This window comes from Atractosteus spatula, chromosome 5 (assembly GCF_055471065.1).
Source record: "Atractosteus spatula isolate fAtrSpa1 chromosome 5, fAtrSpa1.hap1, whole genome shotgun sequence".
In the NCBI taxonomy this organism is placed as follows: Eukaryota; Metazoa; Chordata; class Actinopteri; order Semionotiformes; family Lepisosteidae; genus Atractosteus; species Atractosteus spatula.
The window spans coordinates 8,152,815-8,174,085 of NC_142710.1; the positions used below are offsets into that span (position 1 = coordinate 8,152,815).

Consider the following 21,271-nt stretch of genomic DNA (forward strand, 5'->3'; position numbering starts at 1 on the left):
TTCACTGCGCGGCCGGTTCGTGCACAAACACGCCCTTCAAGTCCTTACCTACGCGTACGAGTAAGTGCGCTTAGGGGATGTCTTCATCGGGACAGCCTGGTGGACAGACTGTGGTTTCTGTCCCGTCAGTCAGACAGCCAGACCTGCGAGGACACTGGCTTCTGGCAGACAAGATTGAGAAAGATTGACTGAAGTGCCCGAAACATTACCAGCACCCAGTTCCCAGTACCGAACCCGGTATTGACTTTTCGACTTTTCACAAGCGACTCTGCTGGAGGAATGATTGGAAACGAATATTATTCGCACTGGTTTGTTTTCGGGTTCTAAATCAATGGTCCTAATTAAAAAAAAATAAATACATCTTGTATTCCTTGATTGCATGCCTCGGAATAACCCGAGCGCTGATCTCAGGGCTCTCAAAGCTGAGACCAAGACTGATTTATTTTGATTTTTTTGTGTACTCTCTGCCTCAGGGCGGCTGAGCTCCGCCTGCCAGGTCCGTGTTTGTGATGCCGGCAGGCGGCGTCTGTTTGAAAAACGAAGGGCCTGCCCTCGGTGCACAGCCACAGCGAGCCCCGTCGGGGAGGAGCCGAGACGCGTCATTTTGCAGAAAAGAAAACCAGGATATCGAAAGTGTAAGAGTTTAAGATATTTGGAGCTTTTCGGGGCTCTTTGCCGTATTGCAATTCGCGTGTATGAGGCGTCGCAATCGACCGTCTCAAGCTGTTTCCTGGGTTGCCATTGCAAAAACAAAAACACGCAGTTTGATTTGGTTTGATAAGCCGATTGGACCTTGAACTTCTGCTGCTGTGTGTTAACATACAGTCCGCAGAGCCCTGGGAGAGCAGCGCGTTGCTACGCATCTGGAATTTGAGGACGAAAGTCGGAGAGCCTGTGGATTGGGGTTGCTGTCAGTCCCGAGGCAAGTAGAGTATCTGCCGTTCACAACCCAGAGGTCTTCCGGCGCTGACCAGCAGGCAGTTGGTGTCCGGTTTATCGCCTCCTTTAGCGTTGAAAACGACACGTCTGTCACCTGTAGAAGACCTTACCTTTCTAGTTCCCTTACCTGTTAGTGGGAGAGGACTTTTTGCAAGCGAGTTCATTCTTGTCTGTTAATTCATTAAAAAAAATAAGATCAGTTATTATTCACAACAGACCACATGTAAAAGCTGTCGACGTTTGCTGTCTACAGCGGGGGTCCCCGGTCCCCCTCATGCGGGGGGCGCTGTGTCTACAGCGGGGGTCCCCAGTCCCAGTACTTTGAGGGGCGCTGTGTCTACAGCGGGGGTCCCCGGTCCCCCTCATGCGGGGGGTGCTGTGTCTACAGCGGGGGTCCCCGGTCCCCCTCATGCGGGGGGCGCTGTGTCTACAGCGGGGGTCCCCAGTCCCAGTACTTTGAGGGGCGCTGTGTCTACAGCGGGGGTCCCCAGTCCCAGTCCTGCGGGGGGTGCTGTGTCTACAGCGGGGGTCCCCGGTCCCCCTCCTGTGGGGGGCGCTGTGTCTACCACACACCTGCTAGTTCCTGTTCCAGCTGAGCTCTCAGTAAGACAGTTCAGCCTAGAACTGGTTTAATAATATAATTTCTTTGAACTGTCTGATTGGTTTTTGCTCTTTAACATAGCAGGACGCTTTCGTTTTAACTGTTGCATGCAGAAGGCGCTTAAATTATCCCCAACTTTTGAGTACGAGAAAAAAGCTTGCGAATATTCCAATCAGGGAAGGTGTACTGGGGGGCAGGGGGCGCCAGGCCGTGGTGGCACTGCCAGTCCGCCTCCGGCTCGCTCTCCTGCTCGCCCTCTTCCCCCCCTCCTGACTCTCATCTTCCTCCCCCTCCTTATCGTCCCCCTCCTCCCCCTCCTTATCCTCCTCCCCGCCCTCCTCACTTTCCTCATCATCCTCATCCTCCTCCTCACCCTCCTCATCCTCCTCCTCACCCTCCTCATTCTAACCCCGGAATATAAAAACGGCCCTGCAGTTCCCCCTTTAAAATGAATTTTAATTCCGAATCTTAAACCCCACGTGTTCTGGGGTGATGTGTACAGACCAGATGTTTTTGCAAGCCAAGCGCTGGGTGAGATTGTGGGGGTGGTGGGGGGGCCGTCAGTGTGATCTTGGTGAATTGCTGCCCCCTGGTGGCTGAAAGGGGCGTCTCCCTCTCCTCCCTCCTCCTCCTCCCACAGGGGCGGCCATGTCCAGCTGCGTCCTGCCCCGAAAGCTTCTGCGCTGCTCCCTCTGCGCGGGGACGCTGGCCCGGCCCGTCACCGCTCCCTGCGGCCACACCTTCTGCCGGGGCTGCCTGGAGGGCTACTGGGGGTCCCGCGCGGCCCCCGACTGCCCCGCCTGCGGGAGGGCCTTCCCCGCCAGGCCCGAGCTCGGCGTCAACGGCCTCCTGCAGGACATCCTGGATCGGGTGGGGGGCGCCGGAGTCGGGGGGACGGGGAAGGAGGAGGAGGAGGAGGAAGAGGAAGAGGAAGAGGAAGAGGTCGCCCTGGGGCCGGGGGCCGTGCCGTGCGACTTCTGCACGGCCCGGCCCGCGGCGGCCCGCCGGACCTGCCTGCTCTGCCTGGCCTCCTACTGCGAGACGCACCTGGGGGTCCACGAGGCCCGGTTCCCCCGGCACCGGCTGGCCCGGCCCCTGGCCCGCCCCGAGGAGCGCCTGTGCGGGGAGCACGAGAGGCCGCTGGAGATGTTCTGCAGGACCGACGGCGCCTGCGTCTGCTTCCTGTGCGCGCGGGAGGAGCACGGGGGTCACGAGGCCGTCCCCGTGGAGACGGAGTGGAGCGAGAAGAAGGTAGGGGGCCCTGCTCGCGCCCCACTTGGTCCCGTGTAATTGGTAGGAGACCTCAACCGTTCTCGAGGGTTTCTTAACTCCTATTGCAGAAAGACATCCGAAACCAAAATTATCCTGAAACACCTTCCCCCTTCTCTCAACCACAGACTTGTTTCCTTCTAATCCTCTCTGTTCACAGGCAGGTTTCGACATCACCCCTCTCTTCCCCTCTCTCGACTTCGCACCCCCTGAGTGCCCTCTCTGCCGACCCCCTGCTCCCGCCTCCTCCACACTCCCGGCTTCTGTTCTCCTGTGCTGTGTAATCTCTGCCGATTCCCCCAGAAGAAGGCTCCACAGCCGAAAGGTTGTGTTTCTTTTCTTCTCCTTTCAGCATGGGAATAAACCTTTACCTGTTCCTTTGCAGCCTACGCCTGCGGACGCAGCTGCCCACCTGAACTACCTCAGCTTTTGACTTTCGAAAAACTGTCAACAGTACATAGAAACATTACATTATTCATAAATATAATCATACATGCAGAACATCAACCCACACAGGGTCATTAATAATAATATTAATTCCTTACACTTATATAGCGCTTTTCTGGACACTCCACTCAAAGATAGATACTTTATTGATCCCGTGAGGGAAATTGCAGTGCAACAGCAGCTTAACACAGTCAACACAGCAACAGTGTAACGAATGATACAATAATAATAATACAATACAATCAGTACAGTGAGAAGTGCACGAAGAAGAGTTAAGTGCTTTACAGGTAATAGGGAATCCCACTCTCTGAGGATGGTAATGATGTTATTGGAGGCCTATATGAAGGCTCTAACAAAGAAGAGCCATCAACAACTGCTTAGTAATATAGAAAAGAATACTAGTGCCTACACATGAATTGCATTAATCGTGAATACAGTGTTGTACTATAATGTTCAGGTAAAAAGAATATAATTACCTTACATTTTATCATGAATATGCATATTCATGCAAAAATATATACATTAACAAACACCAGAACAATCATGCGGTCAGATCTAAATTCCAGTCTGGTTACAGTCTTGCCAGTGCAACAATTGGAATCTTTGCAGTCATACAGAGCAGTATTTGTCATTTGTCATTCAACGCTTCATTCATTATGTTGCCAAGCGTGATATTCATGATATTATTTTTTTAATTAAAGTGATTGTGGATGGGGGCACTGTGGAACAGCATTGCTGCCTTGCAGCACCGGGGTCGCGGGTTCAAATCCACACCTATCCGCATACTATTTGTGTGGAGTTTGTGTGTTCTCCCCGGGTCCGTGTGGGTTTCTTCCAGCTGCTCCGGTTTCCTCCTCCAGTCCCAAAGGCATGCTGGTAGATTCATTGGCTTCTGGGAGAACTGGCCCGGGTGCGAGTGTGTTTTTGTGTCTGTGTGAGCCCTGTGTCCAGGGGGCATGAATGTGGATCCTTTGCTATAACGTTGAGCGGTGGCTGTAACATACACTTTGCATTTAGTGGACAGTTGCCAATTACAAACAACCCTCCCCCCCCCCAATTAAGTCTGTTAAATGGAGGTTTTTACTGTAGTATACTGACACAGAACACCTAGTGTACCACCTCAGAATCACTAAGAAGAGGTCTGAGCAGGGGGCTGCGATGGCATGTTTCGCCTGCAAAGGGACAAATAAAGAGGAATTCAACTATAATAAAAAGGACTTTCTTCTCTTTTCAGCTGGAATAAACCTATTACTTGTTCCTTTGCAGCCTACGCATGCTGACGCAGCTCCCCACCTGAACTATATCAAAAGGATGACCACCGTTTTGGCCGAACAGGCCTGTATTAGTCCGTTTCTACCAATCAGGAAGCTGTCACTAATATAGTGGTTATTGGTTCCAGATTACTGATTGCAATCAGCTGCTCATAGACTGATTGTATAATTGATGAAGTCTGAGCAGGGAGCAGCATCAGCAAAGGAACAGGTCAAGATTGGTTCTGTGCTGTAAAGGAAAGAAAAGTTTCAGCTGTGGAGCCTTCTTCAAGTGCGAGGTAGAGAGGGAAACTGGCAGCTGATACATAATAATAATAATTAATAATAATAATAATTCCTTACACTTATATAGTGTTTTTCTGGACACTCCCCTCAAATCGCTTTACAGGTCAGGGGGATCCCCTCCACCCCCACCTGGATGAAGCTCCAGTCTGCTCACACACAGCAACTCTCAGTGGGGAGGAGAGCAGAGTGATGGAGCCAGTTCAGAGATGGGGGTTATTAGGAGGCCATGATGGGTAAAGACCAGGGGGAAATTTGGCCAGGACACCGGGGTGACACCCCTACTCTTTTCGAGAGACGCCCTGGGATTTTTAATGACCACAGAGAGTCAGGACCTCGGTTTTATGTCTCATCTGAAGGACGGCACCTTTTTACAGTCTAGTGTCCCCGTCACTATACTGGGGCATCAGGACCCACACAGACCACAGGATGAGCGCCCCCTACTGGTCCCACAAACACCTCTCCCAGCAGCAGCCTCAGCTTTCCCAGGAGTCTCCCATCCAGGTACTGGCCAGGCTCACACTGCTGAGCCCCAATGATGGTAGTTCACTACCAGTGATGGGTAGTTGAGAGGAGGCAGGGAGCAGAGGAGAAGGAGTATCGATGCTCAAGGAGAACCAGAAGAGAGGTGTGAAGTCAAAACCTGCAAATGATAAGGGATTATAATAAATTAATAATGGTTATTGTTGATAATGCTACTGGATTAAGAGCAATTGCTCGTGGGTTTGGTTATCCTGCCTGCCACAGGATTTTCATTGTTCCGGACACGGAGAGTTCGCAGCTGAGGTTGCATGCCTGGGAGTCCGCTCTGCTACCTCGCCTCTTGTTGGTTCCGAACATCCACACTCCATTTCTGTACATCCGAGCACATTTCCCAACAGTTCGTTTGCAGGGTGGGTGCTGGGCCTGGGCCTGGGCCTGAGATGAATACCCCAGAGACCAACCTACATCAGCCCGTCCTCTCCTCCTCAGGAAAACCACGCACTGCCTGCCCTTCGTTCTTTATATCTTGGCCAGCGCGTGTATTTGGTCTGTAAATCCTCCAGATCATTTCATCAGAGCAAAATGCGTTAAACTGCTTATCTCTGCCCAGGCAAGCTGGGAAGCAAGCACCTTAGCAGTGGAACAAGTAATGGGTTTATTCCATGAGAGAAAACGCAACGTTTCGGCCGTGGAGCCTTCTTCGGGTGTCATGACTTCCTTTGCAGCCTACGCATGCCAACACAGCTGCCCACCTGAACTACTACACCTTAGCAGTGGACCCCTACTTCGCTATGGAGAAAGCAAACTGCTTAAGACTGGTATTTGATATTGTCCAATTTGTGAAAACCAATCTCGAATTTTTCCCCAGATCCAGCTGCAGAACATTGAGGCCGACATCCAAAGGATGATCCAGGAGCGACACAGGAAGATGGAAGAGATCAAAGTTTCTATCAGGGACATCAAGGTGGGTCTGGCTATGTTCACCTCCCACAGTGTTCCCTTTCTGAGGTCTTGGTGACATCATATTCACCATGCTTGTGCCCTGCCTGAGGTTTCGGTGATGTCATATTTACCATGAGTGCGCCCTAAATGAGCTTTCGGTGATGTCATATTAACCACGAGTGTGCCCTACCTGAGTTTTTAGTGATGTCATATTAATCATATTCACCATGCTTGTGCCCTGCCTGAGGTTTCGGTGATGTCATATTAACCATGAGTGCGCCGTAAATGAGGTTTCGGTGATGTCATATTAACCATGAGTGCACCCTAAATGAGATTTCAGTGATGTCGTATTAACCACGAGTGTGCCCTACCTGAGGTTTTGGTGATGTAGTGTTCACCATCCTTGTGCCCTACCTGAGGTTTCGGTGATGTCATATTAACCACACATGCGCCCTACCTGAGGTTTTGGTGATGCCACATTCACCACAAGAGTGCCCTACCTGAGGTTTTAGTGATGTCATATTCATCACATTCACCATGCACGCACCCGACCTGAGGTCCCGGCAATGTCACATTCACTACGAGGGTGCTCTTCCTGAAATGTCTCGGTTTAGACACGGTTTAGACACATTTACCAGCCACAGTCTCAGTGATGTGATATTATCTGCACACGTGTCCTATCTGAAGTCTTTCCGATGTCATATTCACTAGACACAAGCACTACCTGTGATGTCATATTCACCATATTCACCAGGTCATATTCACCTGCCTTGCTGACGGTTTTCTACCTAAGCCCTGTTTTGTTGCTGTCAGGAATATCTCAGTGCCAGGATGCCCTTTTTCTTCCAAGCCCTGAAATAAACCCCCAAACTGCCAGGTGATATAGACGTCGCTTTCTTCGAGCGATCTCATGTCTGTCCTTTCGCGTCGCCCCAGAGCTCCGCCAGGAGAGCCTTGGAGGAGAGCAACCGTGTGTTTGCTCAGCTGCTGCGCTCCGTGGAGCAGAGCCACGAGGAGGTCATGGAGCAGATCGAGGAGAAGCACATCGCCGCCGAGGAGCGCGCTGAGGAGCTCCTCGGGGACCTGGAGCGCGAGATCTCCACCCTGCGGCAGAGGAGCTCGGACCTGGAGCAGCTCGCCCACACGGAGGACCTGATCCACTTCCTAAAGGTGGGAGACGAAAGAGAGCCCTCCCACTTCAAAAGCAGAGAGGACTGTGGGAACATCAGAGATCGCGGTAATGCTGGTAACCTCCTGCTGAGGGTTTTTCCCGGTACCACGATCTCAAGGGAAGCACAGAGTTGTTGGTGTTAGGCTGTGTTTACTCATCCCCCCAAACATTCAGTGTTAGGATTTTAATGATTAAATGTTTCCTTTCCGTTGCGAGAAACAAAACGAACCACACAATTCAACACAGGATAACTGACCATCCTGCAACGCTCCGATAAAGGAAAACTAGATTCCGTGTTTTTGGTCGACCTCGAGGAATAGTTATAATTCCCTCCCGCTTTCTGCTACAGACATTCCCTGACATCAGTGCCCTTCCGGAGACGTCGGACTGGTCTCAGGTCACCGTGCAGACAGACCTGTTTCTGGGCACTGTCAGGAGAGCGGTGTCTGGTCTGATGGAGAAAGTCCAGAAGACGCTTGATGACATCTACGCAAGAGGTTGGTATTGCAAGTGAAACATGTTTCCCCTGTATGATCAAGGGCTGCGCTTGTACCTCCATTTCAAAGAGTCTTGTACGTGACAGTAGAGTCAACTTGGGGGCATCAGCGTGGAGCTGTGATCAGAACCCTGCTGTCACATGTATACATCGATCCCATAGTAACAGCTAAATAGATCAATAAAAATGGTAATGTTTGGACATTTATGGGTTATGAACTCCTATGTAAATGAAACAGTGTGGCTGATCCATCGTAAATATGTGGAGATCTATTGCACTTTTACCACAGTGCAGTCCTGTAGGGCTTTTTCTCAAAGGTGAGTCACTTATCTCCCAGGCCTCTGGTAGGCGTGTTCACACAGGCAGCAGGCTGGAGCTGTGGTCAGGGCTCTGCTCTCACCTGGAGGGCTGTGGGTTCAGGCCTCAGGTGAAACAGTGCAGTTGTACCCTTGAGCAAGGTTCTCTCTCCGTCTCCTTTAGTCAAAGGCCCAGCTGTGGACGTGGGTGCAAACTGTAAGTTATTTTGGATAAAAGTGTTACCCAGATAAATTAGTAATTACTTAATGTTCTGAGAGGTTTGTAAGTAGATTGTGTGCGTAATTGAACTGAGTCTTTTCTTGTATACTAGATCAGGAATGTATGACTCCAGTCCTGGAATATCAGAAGGTTTCTTTCTTCTTTCTTTGCTCACTTGGACAAATTTAAACCTTTCCTTCCTGAACATGCAATAATGTGAATACGGTTTTGATTGTTGTGTTGTGTTTTAATAGTTTTAATAAACTTTGCAGTTTGCTTTGCAAAAAAAACAAAATATGTTTCACATGTTCTGAAAGTGAAATTAACATTTCTACCCTAATTCCATTTTTCAGAAGTGGAGAAGATACAGATCTATGCAGGTAAGATCTTGTCTCTCTTTCTCTTGTTTTAATTTGTCTTAATGCTCTGTGATGCAATACTGCCCCCCATCCATTAGCACTGACCTGCACACACCCCCAGAACAAATGGGATGTGAGTTCAAGGGGGTGAAGACTCTGTAGGCCAGAAGAGCCCTTGATCCCGGAGAATGGTTGCGTCTGCAACGTTTTATTCCAACTTGATTGGTAACGACTTAAATCAGCTTATTGGGACCAATTTATCAGCTTTACCCAATTATTTAGGAATACTTTAGAGACCTGCAGAACTTACAGACACCTCTGCCAAACTTGGGTCCAATTAAGCCGATTAATGCGCTGATTTAAATCGGGAACAGGACTGAATGACCAAGACTGCACATCACTGGCCTATGGGGTCTTGGACCCCTCAACTTCCTCAGTAAATGGATCACCCCATAATTTTTTTTTGGGGGGGCAGGGTTCTGTGCAGGACCTACGCAGGTGCAATAGTGGACTCATGCCAGGAGAGCGGATTTCCGGGCTACGTCTCTGGGGAACCCCCACCGATTGTAGGAATTTCTAACGATTCCCCTTCCTCGCCTTCCCGCCCCACAGCCGATGTGACAGTGGACGCCAAGACGGCGCATCCCGGCCTTGTGCTGTCCGCCGACGGCAAGCGGATCTCCCATGGGGACAAGCCCAAGCCGCTGCTGCAGAACCCGGAGCGGTTCGACCGCGCGGTCGCCGCCCTGGGCCGCGAGGGCTTCGCCTCCGGGAAGCACTACTGGGAGGTGGACGTGGGGGCCAAGACGGACTGGGACCTGGGGGTGGCCGGGGAGTCGGCCAAAAGGAAGGGGGAGGTCAGGGTGGCGCCCGGCGACGGGTACTGGCACGTGGCCTACTTCGACGACGTGGCGTGCGTGGCGGTGACCGAGCCGCTGACCTTCCTCTCGCTGAGGGACAAGCCGCGCCGGGTGGGCGTCTACCTGGACTACGAGGAGGGGGAGCTGTCCTTTTACAACGCCGAGGACCGGGCGCACATTTTCACCTTCAAGGACGATTTCGCCGAGAAACTCTACCCGCTGTTCAGCCCCGGCCTCAATCTGGGCGGGCAGAACGCCGCCCCCATGATCATCTGCTCTACAGACTAGGCGTCCCCGGGTGGGGAACAATCTCTCCCGTGACCTTCGGGGGGCGCCAGTACGGAAAGCATCTGCCGTTGTTCTGAAGGGAGGGCATTCCTTCCAGGTTAAGGACCAAAACCGCCGGCTGGATTCTCAGGTCATTCTGTTGAAGTGCAAGAGCTGGCGGCTACCAAATAATTATTCCATTCTGCTTGTTCCTCCGAGGATTTGTTTAGACAGCAGGGTGGGATGGGGTTGGTGGTGGAACAAAATTATTTCCTTCTGGCTCTCTTTTACATTCGCTATCGGGGGGAAAACGGGGAAATAAATGTTTCCTCTGGACCGAATGGATCCGACGGTGCCACTGCTGCTTCGACTTGACTGTATGTAGCAAGGAGAACTACTCGTTCTTACTAATGGAATCATCACCAATGTTATCATAGGGATTCGGGAGGAAGGTTAGATCTTAACCTTGCCCACTTCTGCTCGCCTTCGTCTCGTACCCAGAACTCCCTTTTGTGTTCCTCTCTCACATCTCCCCTGCCTTCCCCTCTGTACCTTTGCAGCAGCTCCCCGCAGCTCTTCATAAGGGGGTTTGGGCCTCAGATTGGCTGCTGTTCTCTCAGCTAGGTGAGTCTCACCAAATCCTTTATACATCTTCCTCTTTCTCCCGCATTCGTTAGGAGCCAGCCAAACTACCGAATATCGTTATAAGTTGTTATAACAACTGCGTGTGTCCAATACTATGATTTATTGTTTTATTCATGTAATAGTCCTTCATTAATACAGTCTGTTGATCAGTTATTAATCGTGAGTTGTGGTAACAGCCTATGACTTGCCATGTGTGTGCGTGGGTGCGTGTGTGTAAAAGCTCCACTGACACTTGGCTCGTTACTGAACCACAGTGGGCTCTGCCCAGGCCTCTGAGCCAGCAACTTGAGACCATTGAGAGGTTTTATCAATGGGAAAGAGAGTGTTTCAGCCAGCAGCCTAATCAACCTGCAACTCCCAACTGGCAGCCCACTGAAGCTCAGCAGGTGTGAGCCTGGTCAGTACCTGGATAAAGAGACCTCCTGGGAAAAACTAAGGTTTCTGCTGGAAGAGTAGTTAGTGGGGCCAGCAGGGGACACTCACCCTGTGGTCTATGTGGGTCCTAATAACCCAGTATACTGACGGGGACACGATACTGTAAAAAACACACCATCCTTTTTGAGACATAAAACCAGTCCTGACTATGATCATTAAAAATCCCAGGGTTTTTCTCAAAAAGTGTACTAGTGTAACCCTGGTGTCCTGGCCAAATTTCCCCCTGGTCTTTACCCATCATGGCCTCCTAATAACCCCCATCTCTGAACTGGCTTCATCACTCTGCTCTCCTCCCAACTGAGCTGGTGTGTGGTGAGCGTTCTGGTGCACTATGGCTGCCGTTGCATCATCCAGCTGGGGCTGCACATTGGTGTGGTGGAGGGGAGTCCCCATTACCTGTAAAGGGCTTTGAGTGGAGTGTCCAGAAAAGCGCTATATTAGTGTAAGCAATAATCATTATTGAAGTCAAAGCCATGTGCCCACAATTCGAGTGCCTTGCATCAGTGTCCTATCAAAGGATCGCCAGTGGTCACTGTTTTTCACTTGCAAATCAAAGGTAACAAAGAGATTTGGCTATATATATATACACACACAGCATAGCCTTTTATTTACATGCAACACAGAAAACCTGAACATCCCATCAGCCTGTACCTCTGACAGTTTAACCTATGCCTCACTGGCTGGGAATGTTTCTGTCAAAGACTAAAGCATGAATTACATTACATATGCATACATTAACAACCAGGGCAAAATAGACACTAATAAAGAAGAGACTCTTCTAGAAGGTGATATGACTGTATCTTAACTCTGTTTCATAGTAGGAAGAAGGATTGCTTATCTTGCATACAGGTGAAGGAATATTACTATAATATACACATATCCATCCATGACTGAATGTAGTGTTTCCATGTGTGTCTGTTGTTCAAGAGAGCTGCTGCTGACATACACTGCCTAATCTTTGAGAAAGGGTTTCATTCACTGTCCAACTTCTCCTGGACAGAATTTCATTCCCGGACCGATTTGGGGAAAAAAAGGAGCGCTCCCCTGCCTCAGTTTCACGTTCCTCTCTTTGTTCTGTGGAGACGATCATGACCGCACTAGGAAAGGCTCACCCGCTGTTAAATATTTATTAATTAACATGGTCATGATCGACAGTGAATGTAAGTAACCAGAGTAAATCACTCCTTTTGATCAGCTGTCTTCCTTGTGTTTGGTTGCCTCTTAGCCCAAGAACGGATTGCTAAATACAGATGAACAATACCCAATCCCAAAGATCATCACGATGAGAAGTGTACACATTGCTAACCCAGATGAAAATAAGCTGCCCCCCCCCCCATCCCAGTACCAACACTGGGACAGTGGGCTGGTGCAGACTTTCTTGAAATATCATGATTTTAGGCAGTGCAATACTCTGAATAAATTCATCGGTACTCAATGTTGCATAAAATCATGCTTTTTCCCTATGCATAATAAAAATAATCTAATAAAAAAATTAATTAAAAAAATAATATGTTGTAAGTACAAAGTTCTGATGGGTTTTATAGACAGAATTCAACTTTCAGGGACAGGAGGAGCTTGGTGATCCCTGGGAGGCTTGATCACCAGGTCGTTATTAGCGTCAATCGTGCGAAATAATGGAAAGAGCCTCTCCCCTTCGTTGAAGGCCATGTCGCTGAAGGTGTAGATGTGCTCTCTGCTCTCCACTTTGTAAAAGGAGACCCGCCTCTCCTCGATGTCCAGAAACACCCCCAGCGTCCTGGGCAGCAGGGTGCGAGAGAGGGGGGTCAAGGGGGTGGTGAGAGCCGTGAGATTGTGACGGTTGTATGCTAGCGTCCAGTAGCCCTGCCCAGGAGTGAAGGCAAACGCTCCTTTCCTCGGCGCAGACTCCGCGGCGATGCCTATCGTCCAGTGCTTGTTCACCTTCACCTCCCAGTAGTGCTGGCCCGCGCTGAAGCCCTCCTTGCTCACAACGCAGGACCACTTTTGAAATCTCCACTGGCTGTCGGGAAGGTCTCTCCATCTCCGCCCTCGCACCCTCTTCCCGTTCCCCGATAGCAACAGCTCGTGTTGGACGGTATCGGGATCCAGAGTCACGTCCGCTGGAGGAGAAAAGAAGATGAGATTGGGCTGGACCCACCAAGCAGCCTGGTAAGTACCAAAATACAGGAAAGTGTTTTAACAGGCTGTTGGGGTCACCCTCAGCCCCCAGAACTTCAATGCCCCTTGGCCAGATTCCACGACTGTCTGGTACCCTGTTATCATCCTAACACATTCCTCTCCCATCAGGATAGCATGCCTCCCCCTAGGATGAGTGTGATCACACAGAGTGGCTTCGTATCTTATTGGCGTTTACCTTGACCTCTAAGGGGTTGAGTGGACTTTAGACATGCCAGGAAAATGTATCTGACACCATAACTGAGCATCCAGAACCCTTCAACGTGGGCGATAAGCACTCTTTCAGCATGCACCCCATGCTATCATCCGCTTGTAGAGAACAGGGTGGAAGGATGCCTCATCTGACCCACTGGCGTTTTTCCACAGCTCATAAGACTAAGAATACGACAGCCTCTGTTTCTTTGCACCACTTTACTCACAAAGGTGCATTTTCAGTTGGAATAAGGGGTTTACGCACTGCTACCTAACCATACAATCCCTCTCCATCAATCTTTTGACAGACTGTACCTGACGAAACTCCCTGCTCGCTCCTTAAATTGACATTGGCAGTTAACCGAGCCCAAGTCGGTCGTCCGTCTTGCCTCGGATCTTGAGCCGCTTGCATGGATAGTGCAGTCGGAGAATGGTTTTGTTCACAGTTGCCCCTAATGGACGATGTCTTTCCCTCAGACTCCCATGCCACCCTCATCTTGAGCCACGGTTCCTCATGGAACATCAGCAAGTTGGGGGAGCTTTCATCCCGGAAGCTCCTGCCAAGTGCGCCTCGACAATCACCCCATGCTCAGAGTCACCCAGTGTCTTCTAGACATGGTAGCCAAACTAATGGACAACTGGGCCTGCCAGGCATTTTTATACATGACCCTGAGCATGATGGGCTGTTAATTGCTTATTTAACTCCAGAACCACACCTCTGCTTTCAATCTGCTTCGTATCCCTCAATTCGTGAAGCATCCCCTTTCTTTTGGCAGCGACGTGTCAATACAAGTTTCATAGTGCTTCTAACCAGCACTCCCAGAATTCAGCGGTTTAAACACCCCACCTTTCCATGGAATGACAGCAGAATATACATTTTGTGCACCTTCGTTTACCTGCAGTGCTGCTCAGCCACGCCCATTCTGGAATACAGGAACAGACAGGATTAATGAGCACTGCGGGTACCTTGTGTGTTGTGTAGTGTGATGTACTGTAGGTACACAGTGAATAAGAAGAGATCCAACAACAACAGTCTGTGTGTTGTTCTCATACCTTCATTACGGCAACACCTCACCATATCTGGAAAGAGGAGAGAGGGGTGGAAGTGAAAAATTGTGGAATATTTTTAGTGATCGTTTGCTTTCCATCACACAGAAAAAAACATTATTTTCTTCTAATAAAATATACACAGTGGCACAAATCCAGTAGTTAACAATAAAGAGAATGAACACATACTGTAGCTGCCACTGGTGCAGAACTGAAATTTGTGTGACATGCAGCTAATAAACAGCCTCACTACTGGTTATTTTGTGATCCAATGCAGTGTACAAACTACAGACTAACTGCACTACTACGTGTAGCTTACAAAATCCTAAGCTAAATACTACTTAGAAAACCGACACCATCCATGGAAGAAGCCATAGGTTTTCAACAAGCAGGTTTCAGAAAGAATAAATCAACAGTGGACCAGATGCATACTCTAAGAGAGATATTGGCAAAAAGGAGTTTAATCGAGAAATATATTGCCCCTTTGTGGATTTTAAGAAAGCTTACGATGGCATAGACGGGAAAGCGGTTTTGAGAGAAATGGAAAAAAACAGGAATCCCAGAGAAACTGATAAGACTTACAAAAAAGGGTGTTGAATGCTCAAGATGCAGAGTAAGACTGGGCAACTAGCAGAAATGGTTGAGGTCAAGACTGGCGTCAAAAAAGGTCACTGCCTGTCCCCATTGCTCTTCAATTTAATGTTCAAAAGAGCCGTAAGAAAAGTCGCAGCAATGGAAACGAGAATTAAGTTGGGCAGAAAGTCAAAGTCAAAACCGCTGTAACGAACAACCAAAACAAGGATATACTGAACAAGACAGTAACCCAGCCCGTAGGACTGTATGGTGCAGAGCTGTGGACTCTCACTCAGAAGATGGAGAGTAAACACATGGGTTTTGAAAACTGTTTCAAGATAGATTTTTGGACCCGTGAAAGAAAATAGAGAAGGAAAAGCAGAATTAAGAGAGCTTTATAACGACCCGGATATTGTTGCTACGGTCAAAAGACGACTACAGTGGTATGGCCATGTAATGAGAAGAGATCAGGACCCAACAAAAGAGGTAGTGTAGTGGAGCTCGTTCGGGCACAGCGACGTCATCGCCCTCCCCACGTGTAACAGGGACCTCAGCCGCCTGGGCTGGGGGAGGTCTCCTTTAGTTCGCGCGGCTGGTTCCCTGTGGCGTTACGCCGGAGACCGCAGGTTCATGCCCCAGGTGTTGCGGGACGAACTGGCGGAAGGGCACGAGCCCCGCGCGGAACCGCGACAGTCACAGTAGCAGAAGAGAATATGGAGGGGAAGAGGCCACGAGGAAGACCTAGAACAAGATGGCTTGACTCAGGAAAAGAAGACGGCGGCAAGGGGGTAATTGCTGTAGATGCCTGGAGAGACAGGACTCACTGGAGGAGGCTGGTTGGCGAGGCAACGGACCGGCTTCGGTTCGAGACTCCACGCAGTACACAAGTACTACTAGTTATTTTATTTAACGAATTCTGGGGATTCAATGCTCACCAAGTTCTCTGTGCAGCATGGGAAAGTCTGTAAAAAAGAAAAACAAAATCAGAGAAACAATCTTTAAGCCCACTCACAGTAAAGAAAGTGGTGCGATTACAGTAATAAATGCACTGAATTAAATCCCACCGCTGTATTTTGTGTACTGTGTTGGGTTTAAGGTAATGACTCTAACAACAGCAGCTCTTAGGTAAGTACCGAAACGGAAATCCATGAAGCTAATGTACTGCGTCTGATCTTCAAAAACAATTCTTTGCTTTTCCCTGCAGACTTTTGGCATGAAAATCAAAGTAGTGCTCTATTTTGCAACTCAGTACAGTAGAAATTTCATGTATAAAAATGTATACATACAAAATGTATACTCCAAACTGAGGTGTGACGGATTGTTACTCGCCTTGACTCATTCTATCCATGTCCTTTCACAGGGAGTCAAAGACAGCAGAACATTAACATTATCCTTCAGCCTGGTGCCCCAGTCTCTAAATCTCACAATTCATTTGCAGATTTCTGTCCTCTACACTTCCCACTGCTTTCTAACTCTTTTGAACCCCTCTCCTCACTTCGCCCTACCCCTACCTCCATATTCCCCCCTCTCCTTCATCATATCAAAGACAGAGATACTGCAGTGTCCATAATCGCCACATACCGTGCAGTCTCCTCCACTTGTGAATCAAGAAAGAAGCTGGCATGACCCAGAGAACTGCAGTCGAGATTAGAGCCACCAGCCATATCAAAGAGTCTGGGAAGACGTTCCCTGCAAACAGACACAGCCGTATGAGTCTAAAAGGAAGTATGGAGATTTAGCATTCCTCCATAAGGAAGAATCGGTTGGGTGCAGAACTAGGTAGAAACTTATCTGTGCAGCACTGCATGCATCGGACCTCCATGGAAGAGATCTCAGTGTTTTCTCCCCAATAAAAACTAGACTCCATCAAACTATCAGACTTTGGTTTAGCAAGAAATAATGCAATATGATAGAGAGGAGAATGTCTTATTCAAGTACAGGAACTCGAGTCTGCGGAATTAGCTTCATTGGCTTATCACCACCGCCTGATAAGACCACTGCTGTGAATCTGCTTGTCATTATGCTCCAATCATAATAGTCAAATGCAAATTAATACATTTAGGACTCACCGCTTATGTGGAGGAGAGACCCCCTGTCTGGATAAGGCACTGCACTTCTCACCAGGCAGGAGAAGATGTTGGACTCCTGTTTAACCGGGAGGTAGCTGCTGACACTGAGGAGCCCCCGACTGTCCCTCTCCACTGTGGTGCTGGACAGTGACGTCTCATCCTGTCCATCCCTGTCTGTCCAGTTCACCGCAGGTGCGGGGAACCAACCCTCTGACCTGCACACCAGCTGGGTCTGACCCCCTCCAGTGGAGTGGAGAGACACCGAGGGGTGGGTCCCCAGAGCTGGCAGCAGTCAGAATACAGGTATTTAGACTTCAGAGACCATTTTCTAACATACTGTGCATTACAGATTTCTGAGCAGTGATAGGGTAGCCTGTCTGTTCTTCTTACTAATTTTGAGGGGCAAATATTTCCTTACTCCAATAACGTTTTCTCTTTCATGCATGTTCTATACGATACACATGAGGAAGGATATGATACTTATCCCTCCATTCTTTCCCAAATCATAACAGTGGGTTCAGAGGTAGAGGTTTGCTTTGTAGCCTGAGATACAGAAGGTGAATCAAAAATGACCACCTTTGAACACCACTTTCAGAGTTTGAAGATGACCATGTTAACATAAACAGTTTGGGTGCTGGCCTCCCCTTCTATAGACACACAATGCGTTTGACCCTGCTGGGGGTCATCCCAAGGGTGAATGTGCCATTTCTGTGTCGAAGAATTAGGTTGAGAGATGGGTAACCCATAATTAGTCTTGTTTATTTATGACTTGTCCATTGTCTTGTAAAATATTATGTACATATCCCTTTCAAGGGCCACTGCTTCATCATGGGAACTAACTGGGTTTCACTATATATGAAACTGGAAATAATCAGTAAGAGGGACTCAGATCTAGTTTGGCTGACTAAGAGATCCATGGTCTGTTTCCAGTTTTTATGTGGTTTTGGGATGCTGGTAAGTAATGTTTTTTTGCTTCATGCACTTTAAAATCAAGAATATCAAGTACTGTTGAGTGAAAATCAATGACAATGACTTTCCTCCAAGATGGTATGGTTACTATTTTCATGCCAGCGTATTAACATCAGCACTATTATTGAACAGCTTCTTTGTCACAATGCAGTAACAACTCACACTATAGAAAACCAGGCAGTGAACAGACTTACCCCTCACAGTCACATCAATCACAGCTTCCTCGTACCCGTTTGTTGATCTAACCATGCACGTGTACTGGCCATCATCAGTTCCTCGCACATCCTTCAGTCTTAGAGAGGCGTTGCCTCTTGGGAATTCCACTTGGAAGAGATCAGTCCTTCCCTTGTAGGACGGGAGCTGGGAATCTAATTTAGGCACGTGGTTCAGGTACAGAAACACGGGTTTCGTGAAGTCCTCTCTAAACCACCTGATCTCCATATCCAGCACACTGATGCTGGGCGAGAGGTAACAGGGCAGGACAGTGTCTTCACCAACAGTAGCAACAACAGGACCCGCCGGGCCCAGAACCTGGAACATCTCTGGGAAGAGAAATACAATACATGATACATCCATCACTCCATCTTCAAAACACTTCAATAAACACAGGGTTACTGGGGAGACAGGGCATATCCAAGCAAGCAATGGGCACAAGGCAGGGTGCACCCTGGACAGGACGCCAGTCCATCACGGGTCACACACACAGACACGCACTCACACCAGGGCCAATATTCCCCACGAGCATGTTCTTGGAGTGTGGGATGAAACTGGAGCTCCTGGAAGAAACCCACGCCAGCACAGGAGCAACATATATGAGAGCTGTATGTCTCTTACAGCTGGTGGCATAAGTTTGCATGTGTCCAGTGAGTCTCAGAGATCACCAATCCAAACTCTGCCCATGTGTTGTGTTAGTCCCAGTCACAGGAGACATTACCTAGACTGTCATGCTTTATCTCTTAATATTTTCTCATTTTAGGATAGTGCCGTCTGATTCTGGTGCTCATAGAAGAGTTTAGGATACAAGACTGTGAGCTGCTGGCTGATGATCTTATCTTGATCAACAAATTCTGTTGCTGCGTTTACTGTTGGTTATGATTTCATTTTCTTGCTGTACCTGATCTTAAGACCGAGACCTGGAGGACACACAACAGAAGCACTGGGATCCATCCCGACTCCAACTTCATCTCTGGAACAGACAGACAAGGTCCCAGTGAGAATCCTAGAGGGAAGAGCATCTCTCATGCACTGCTCTACAGCTCAGCCAACACAGACGATACAATAATCCAGTCTCGGGCAGTCTTCTTACAGTTCACTAAATCAATTTACCTGATGTCTATCTTACCACTGAGCATCCTCAGTCCAGTTGAGCCTCAGGTGTTTCAGGCTTCTTAAGCTTTGCTCTGACAATGTTCCGGGCTCTGGTAGAGAGTTTTGCTCTATGAGTCTACTTGGAGCTCTCCTGTATTCTTAGTTCTCAATTTCCTAAGTTTCTTAAGTGCTTTGAGAAGCCACCTTTAAAAAGGCACTATATAAAATAACATTTCTTATTATTTCCCTACTGAACCAGTCTACACACCCACCTTCAGCCTGAAGCTAAAAATGGCACTGAACTTGAACACACTTTAGTCAAATAAAGGGAATGAATCCTGCATGCTCTGTTCAATTACTCCAGACAATTACCAGCATGGTGTTAGTAAAGGAGATCAGATGTACTGTTTATCTCAGAGATAGGATACTTACCTTCGAGCACAAATGAGTAGGTAAGCCAATAAGGCAAGCTAACAACTGTGGTGGCACACCAAGTTCATTTTAGGTTTAAGAAACTTCTATTGAGAGACCCCAACTCTCCTTCAGTTCCTTTCTTTTATACCCCTATCACCAAAGTAACTTTTAAAGTTCTGTCATTACAGAGTCAATCAGTTCAGAGCTCTATTCTTAGTTTTATCCATATCGACGACAGTGCTGACCTGCTCCTGCTGTTCTGGATCTCCAGTGAATCCAGATCGCTCCCGTCTCTAAATGCGCAACACCTCCTGCAGTCAGTAACGGCCACTGGCCATGAGGCTCCGTAGAGGGGAGGAGAAGACGTATCAGGGGGAGACACAGCCCGGAGACTGATATCTCAGCCCTGCAGCTTTCTTCTTGCCAGCCCCTGGCTGAACCAGTCTATCGCCCCCACCTCCAGATCGAAACTGAAAGTGGCGCTGCCCTTGAACTCACTCCAGCAGAATGAATAAACAAAGACTCCTGCACGCTCTGTCCAGACAGTTCCAGGCCTGGCGTGTGGGAGGGTGATCTGTAAATAATCAGTAGAAAACAAGGGCTAATAGCCACGCAAGACCACTAACTTTCTTTTGATTTGTCACAGCTTGTCGTGCCAGAACTGTTGCCCCCCCCAAAATGCTTCAGAATGAATCTATCAATCTATTTTCCATCTCTCCATCCAATTCAGGATGTCGGGAGGAGAGCCAGCACCTATTCTAGCAAACAAGGAGCAGAGGGCAGGGACAGGATGCCCTGCACCAATATGCACAGACACTCCCACCCTGGTTAATTTATCCAGATGTCAATTAACCTTCCAGCATGTCTTTGATTGTGGGAGAAAACTGGAGGGAAATCCCTGCAAAGCTGGGGAGGAAGGCACTACTCCACAGGAGGCGAATCAGGTAGTGAAGGCAGGTGTGTCCAATTACTGTCCAGCAGGGGGAGCTATGTGCACTGAGCTACTATACTACACAGCCACTAATAATCAGCTTGTCTGAGCAGAGTCTTGAGGGGTGTGTTCTTTCTAAAATAACAGTGAGAAACTTTAAACAACACTTTGGAAAGAACTTCAGTACTTTTATTTTGTGTTTTGTAAGTGTTAAAATTCTTTGTATTATGTAATTGTATTTTGTTGTTATTATTTTATTATTTTTACTTGTGTTTTGAATAACAAAGAATTGACAGTGTTGGAACATTACTAGTAACTGGTGCTTATAAAGTATTTTAAAGCACCTAGAGGGTTTTGGTGAAAGATGGTTTTTTTTGTAGTTTGGGAGAGTGATTCTGTGAGATCTGGGGAAATAATACCTGATTTCTCCATTCTGTGCTTGAAATTTCTCAAAACAATTATTTTTAATTGTAGAGAATTGGGAATTGAATTTTTTAACAGAAGATCAGAGAGAAGAGTTACTTTAGAATGTCAAGAGAGATATTGCAGGGGAGTTGAAAGACTGAGCCTCACTTTTACACCCGGGGACACAGAGGCATCGTCTAGATGG

The 21,271-nt window shown here is 48.3% G+C and overlaps 2 protein-coding genes across 3 annotated transcripts; one reads left to right on the top strand and one right to left on the bottom strand.

Annotated features, from left to right (window-relative positions):
• The first annotated feature begins 469 nt into the window (after positions 1 to 469).
• LOC148833951 (E3 ubiquitin-protein ligase TRIM39-like) lies at positions 470 to 10,709 on the top strand. 2 transcript variants are annotated; one of them, XM_088916149.1, is made up of 9 exons: positions 470 to 635; positions 826 to 922; positions 2,181 to 2,791; positions 2,970 to 3,134; positions 6,161 to 6,256; positions 7,171 to 7,404; positions 7,755 to 7,902; positions 8,771 to 8,797; positions 9,389 to 10,709. In XM_088916149.1, exons 1-9 carry the CDS (start codon positions 510 to 512, stop codon positions 9,922 to 9,924), a joined length of 2,040 nt encoding a protein of 679 aa, XP_088772275.1. In that variant the 5' UTR covers positions 470 to 509; the 3' UTR covers positions 9,925 to 10,709. The 2 variants fall into 2 exon arrangements, with proteins under 2 accessions (XP_088772275.1, XP_088772276.1); XM_088916150.1 differs by lacking the exon at positions 2,970 to 3,134.
• An 856-nt stretch (positions 10,710 to 11,565) lies between these two features.
• LOC148833952 (butyrophilin subfamily 1 member A1-like) lies at positions 11,566 to 20,119 on the bottom strand. The gene is made up of 9 exons (XM_088916154.1): positions 19,976 to 20,119; positions 19,123 to 19,194; positions 18,203 to 18,550; positions 17,040 to 17,321; positions 16,552 to 16,659; positions 15,906 to 15,932; positions 14,404 to 14,430; positions 14,247 to 14,273; positions 11,566 to 13,082 (listed from the first exon to the last, which is right to left on the bottom strand). Exons 2-9 carry the CDS (start codon positions 19,190 to 19,192, stop codon positions 12,535 to 12,537), a joined length of 1,437 nt encoding a protein of 478 aa, XP_088772280.1. The 5' UTR covers positions 19,193 to 19,194; positions 19,976 to 20,119; the 3' UTR covers positions 11,566 to 12,534.
• Between the last annotated feature and the right edge of the window lie 1,152 nt (positions 20,120 to 21,271).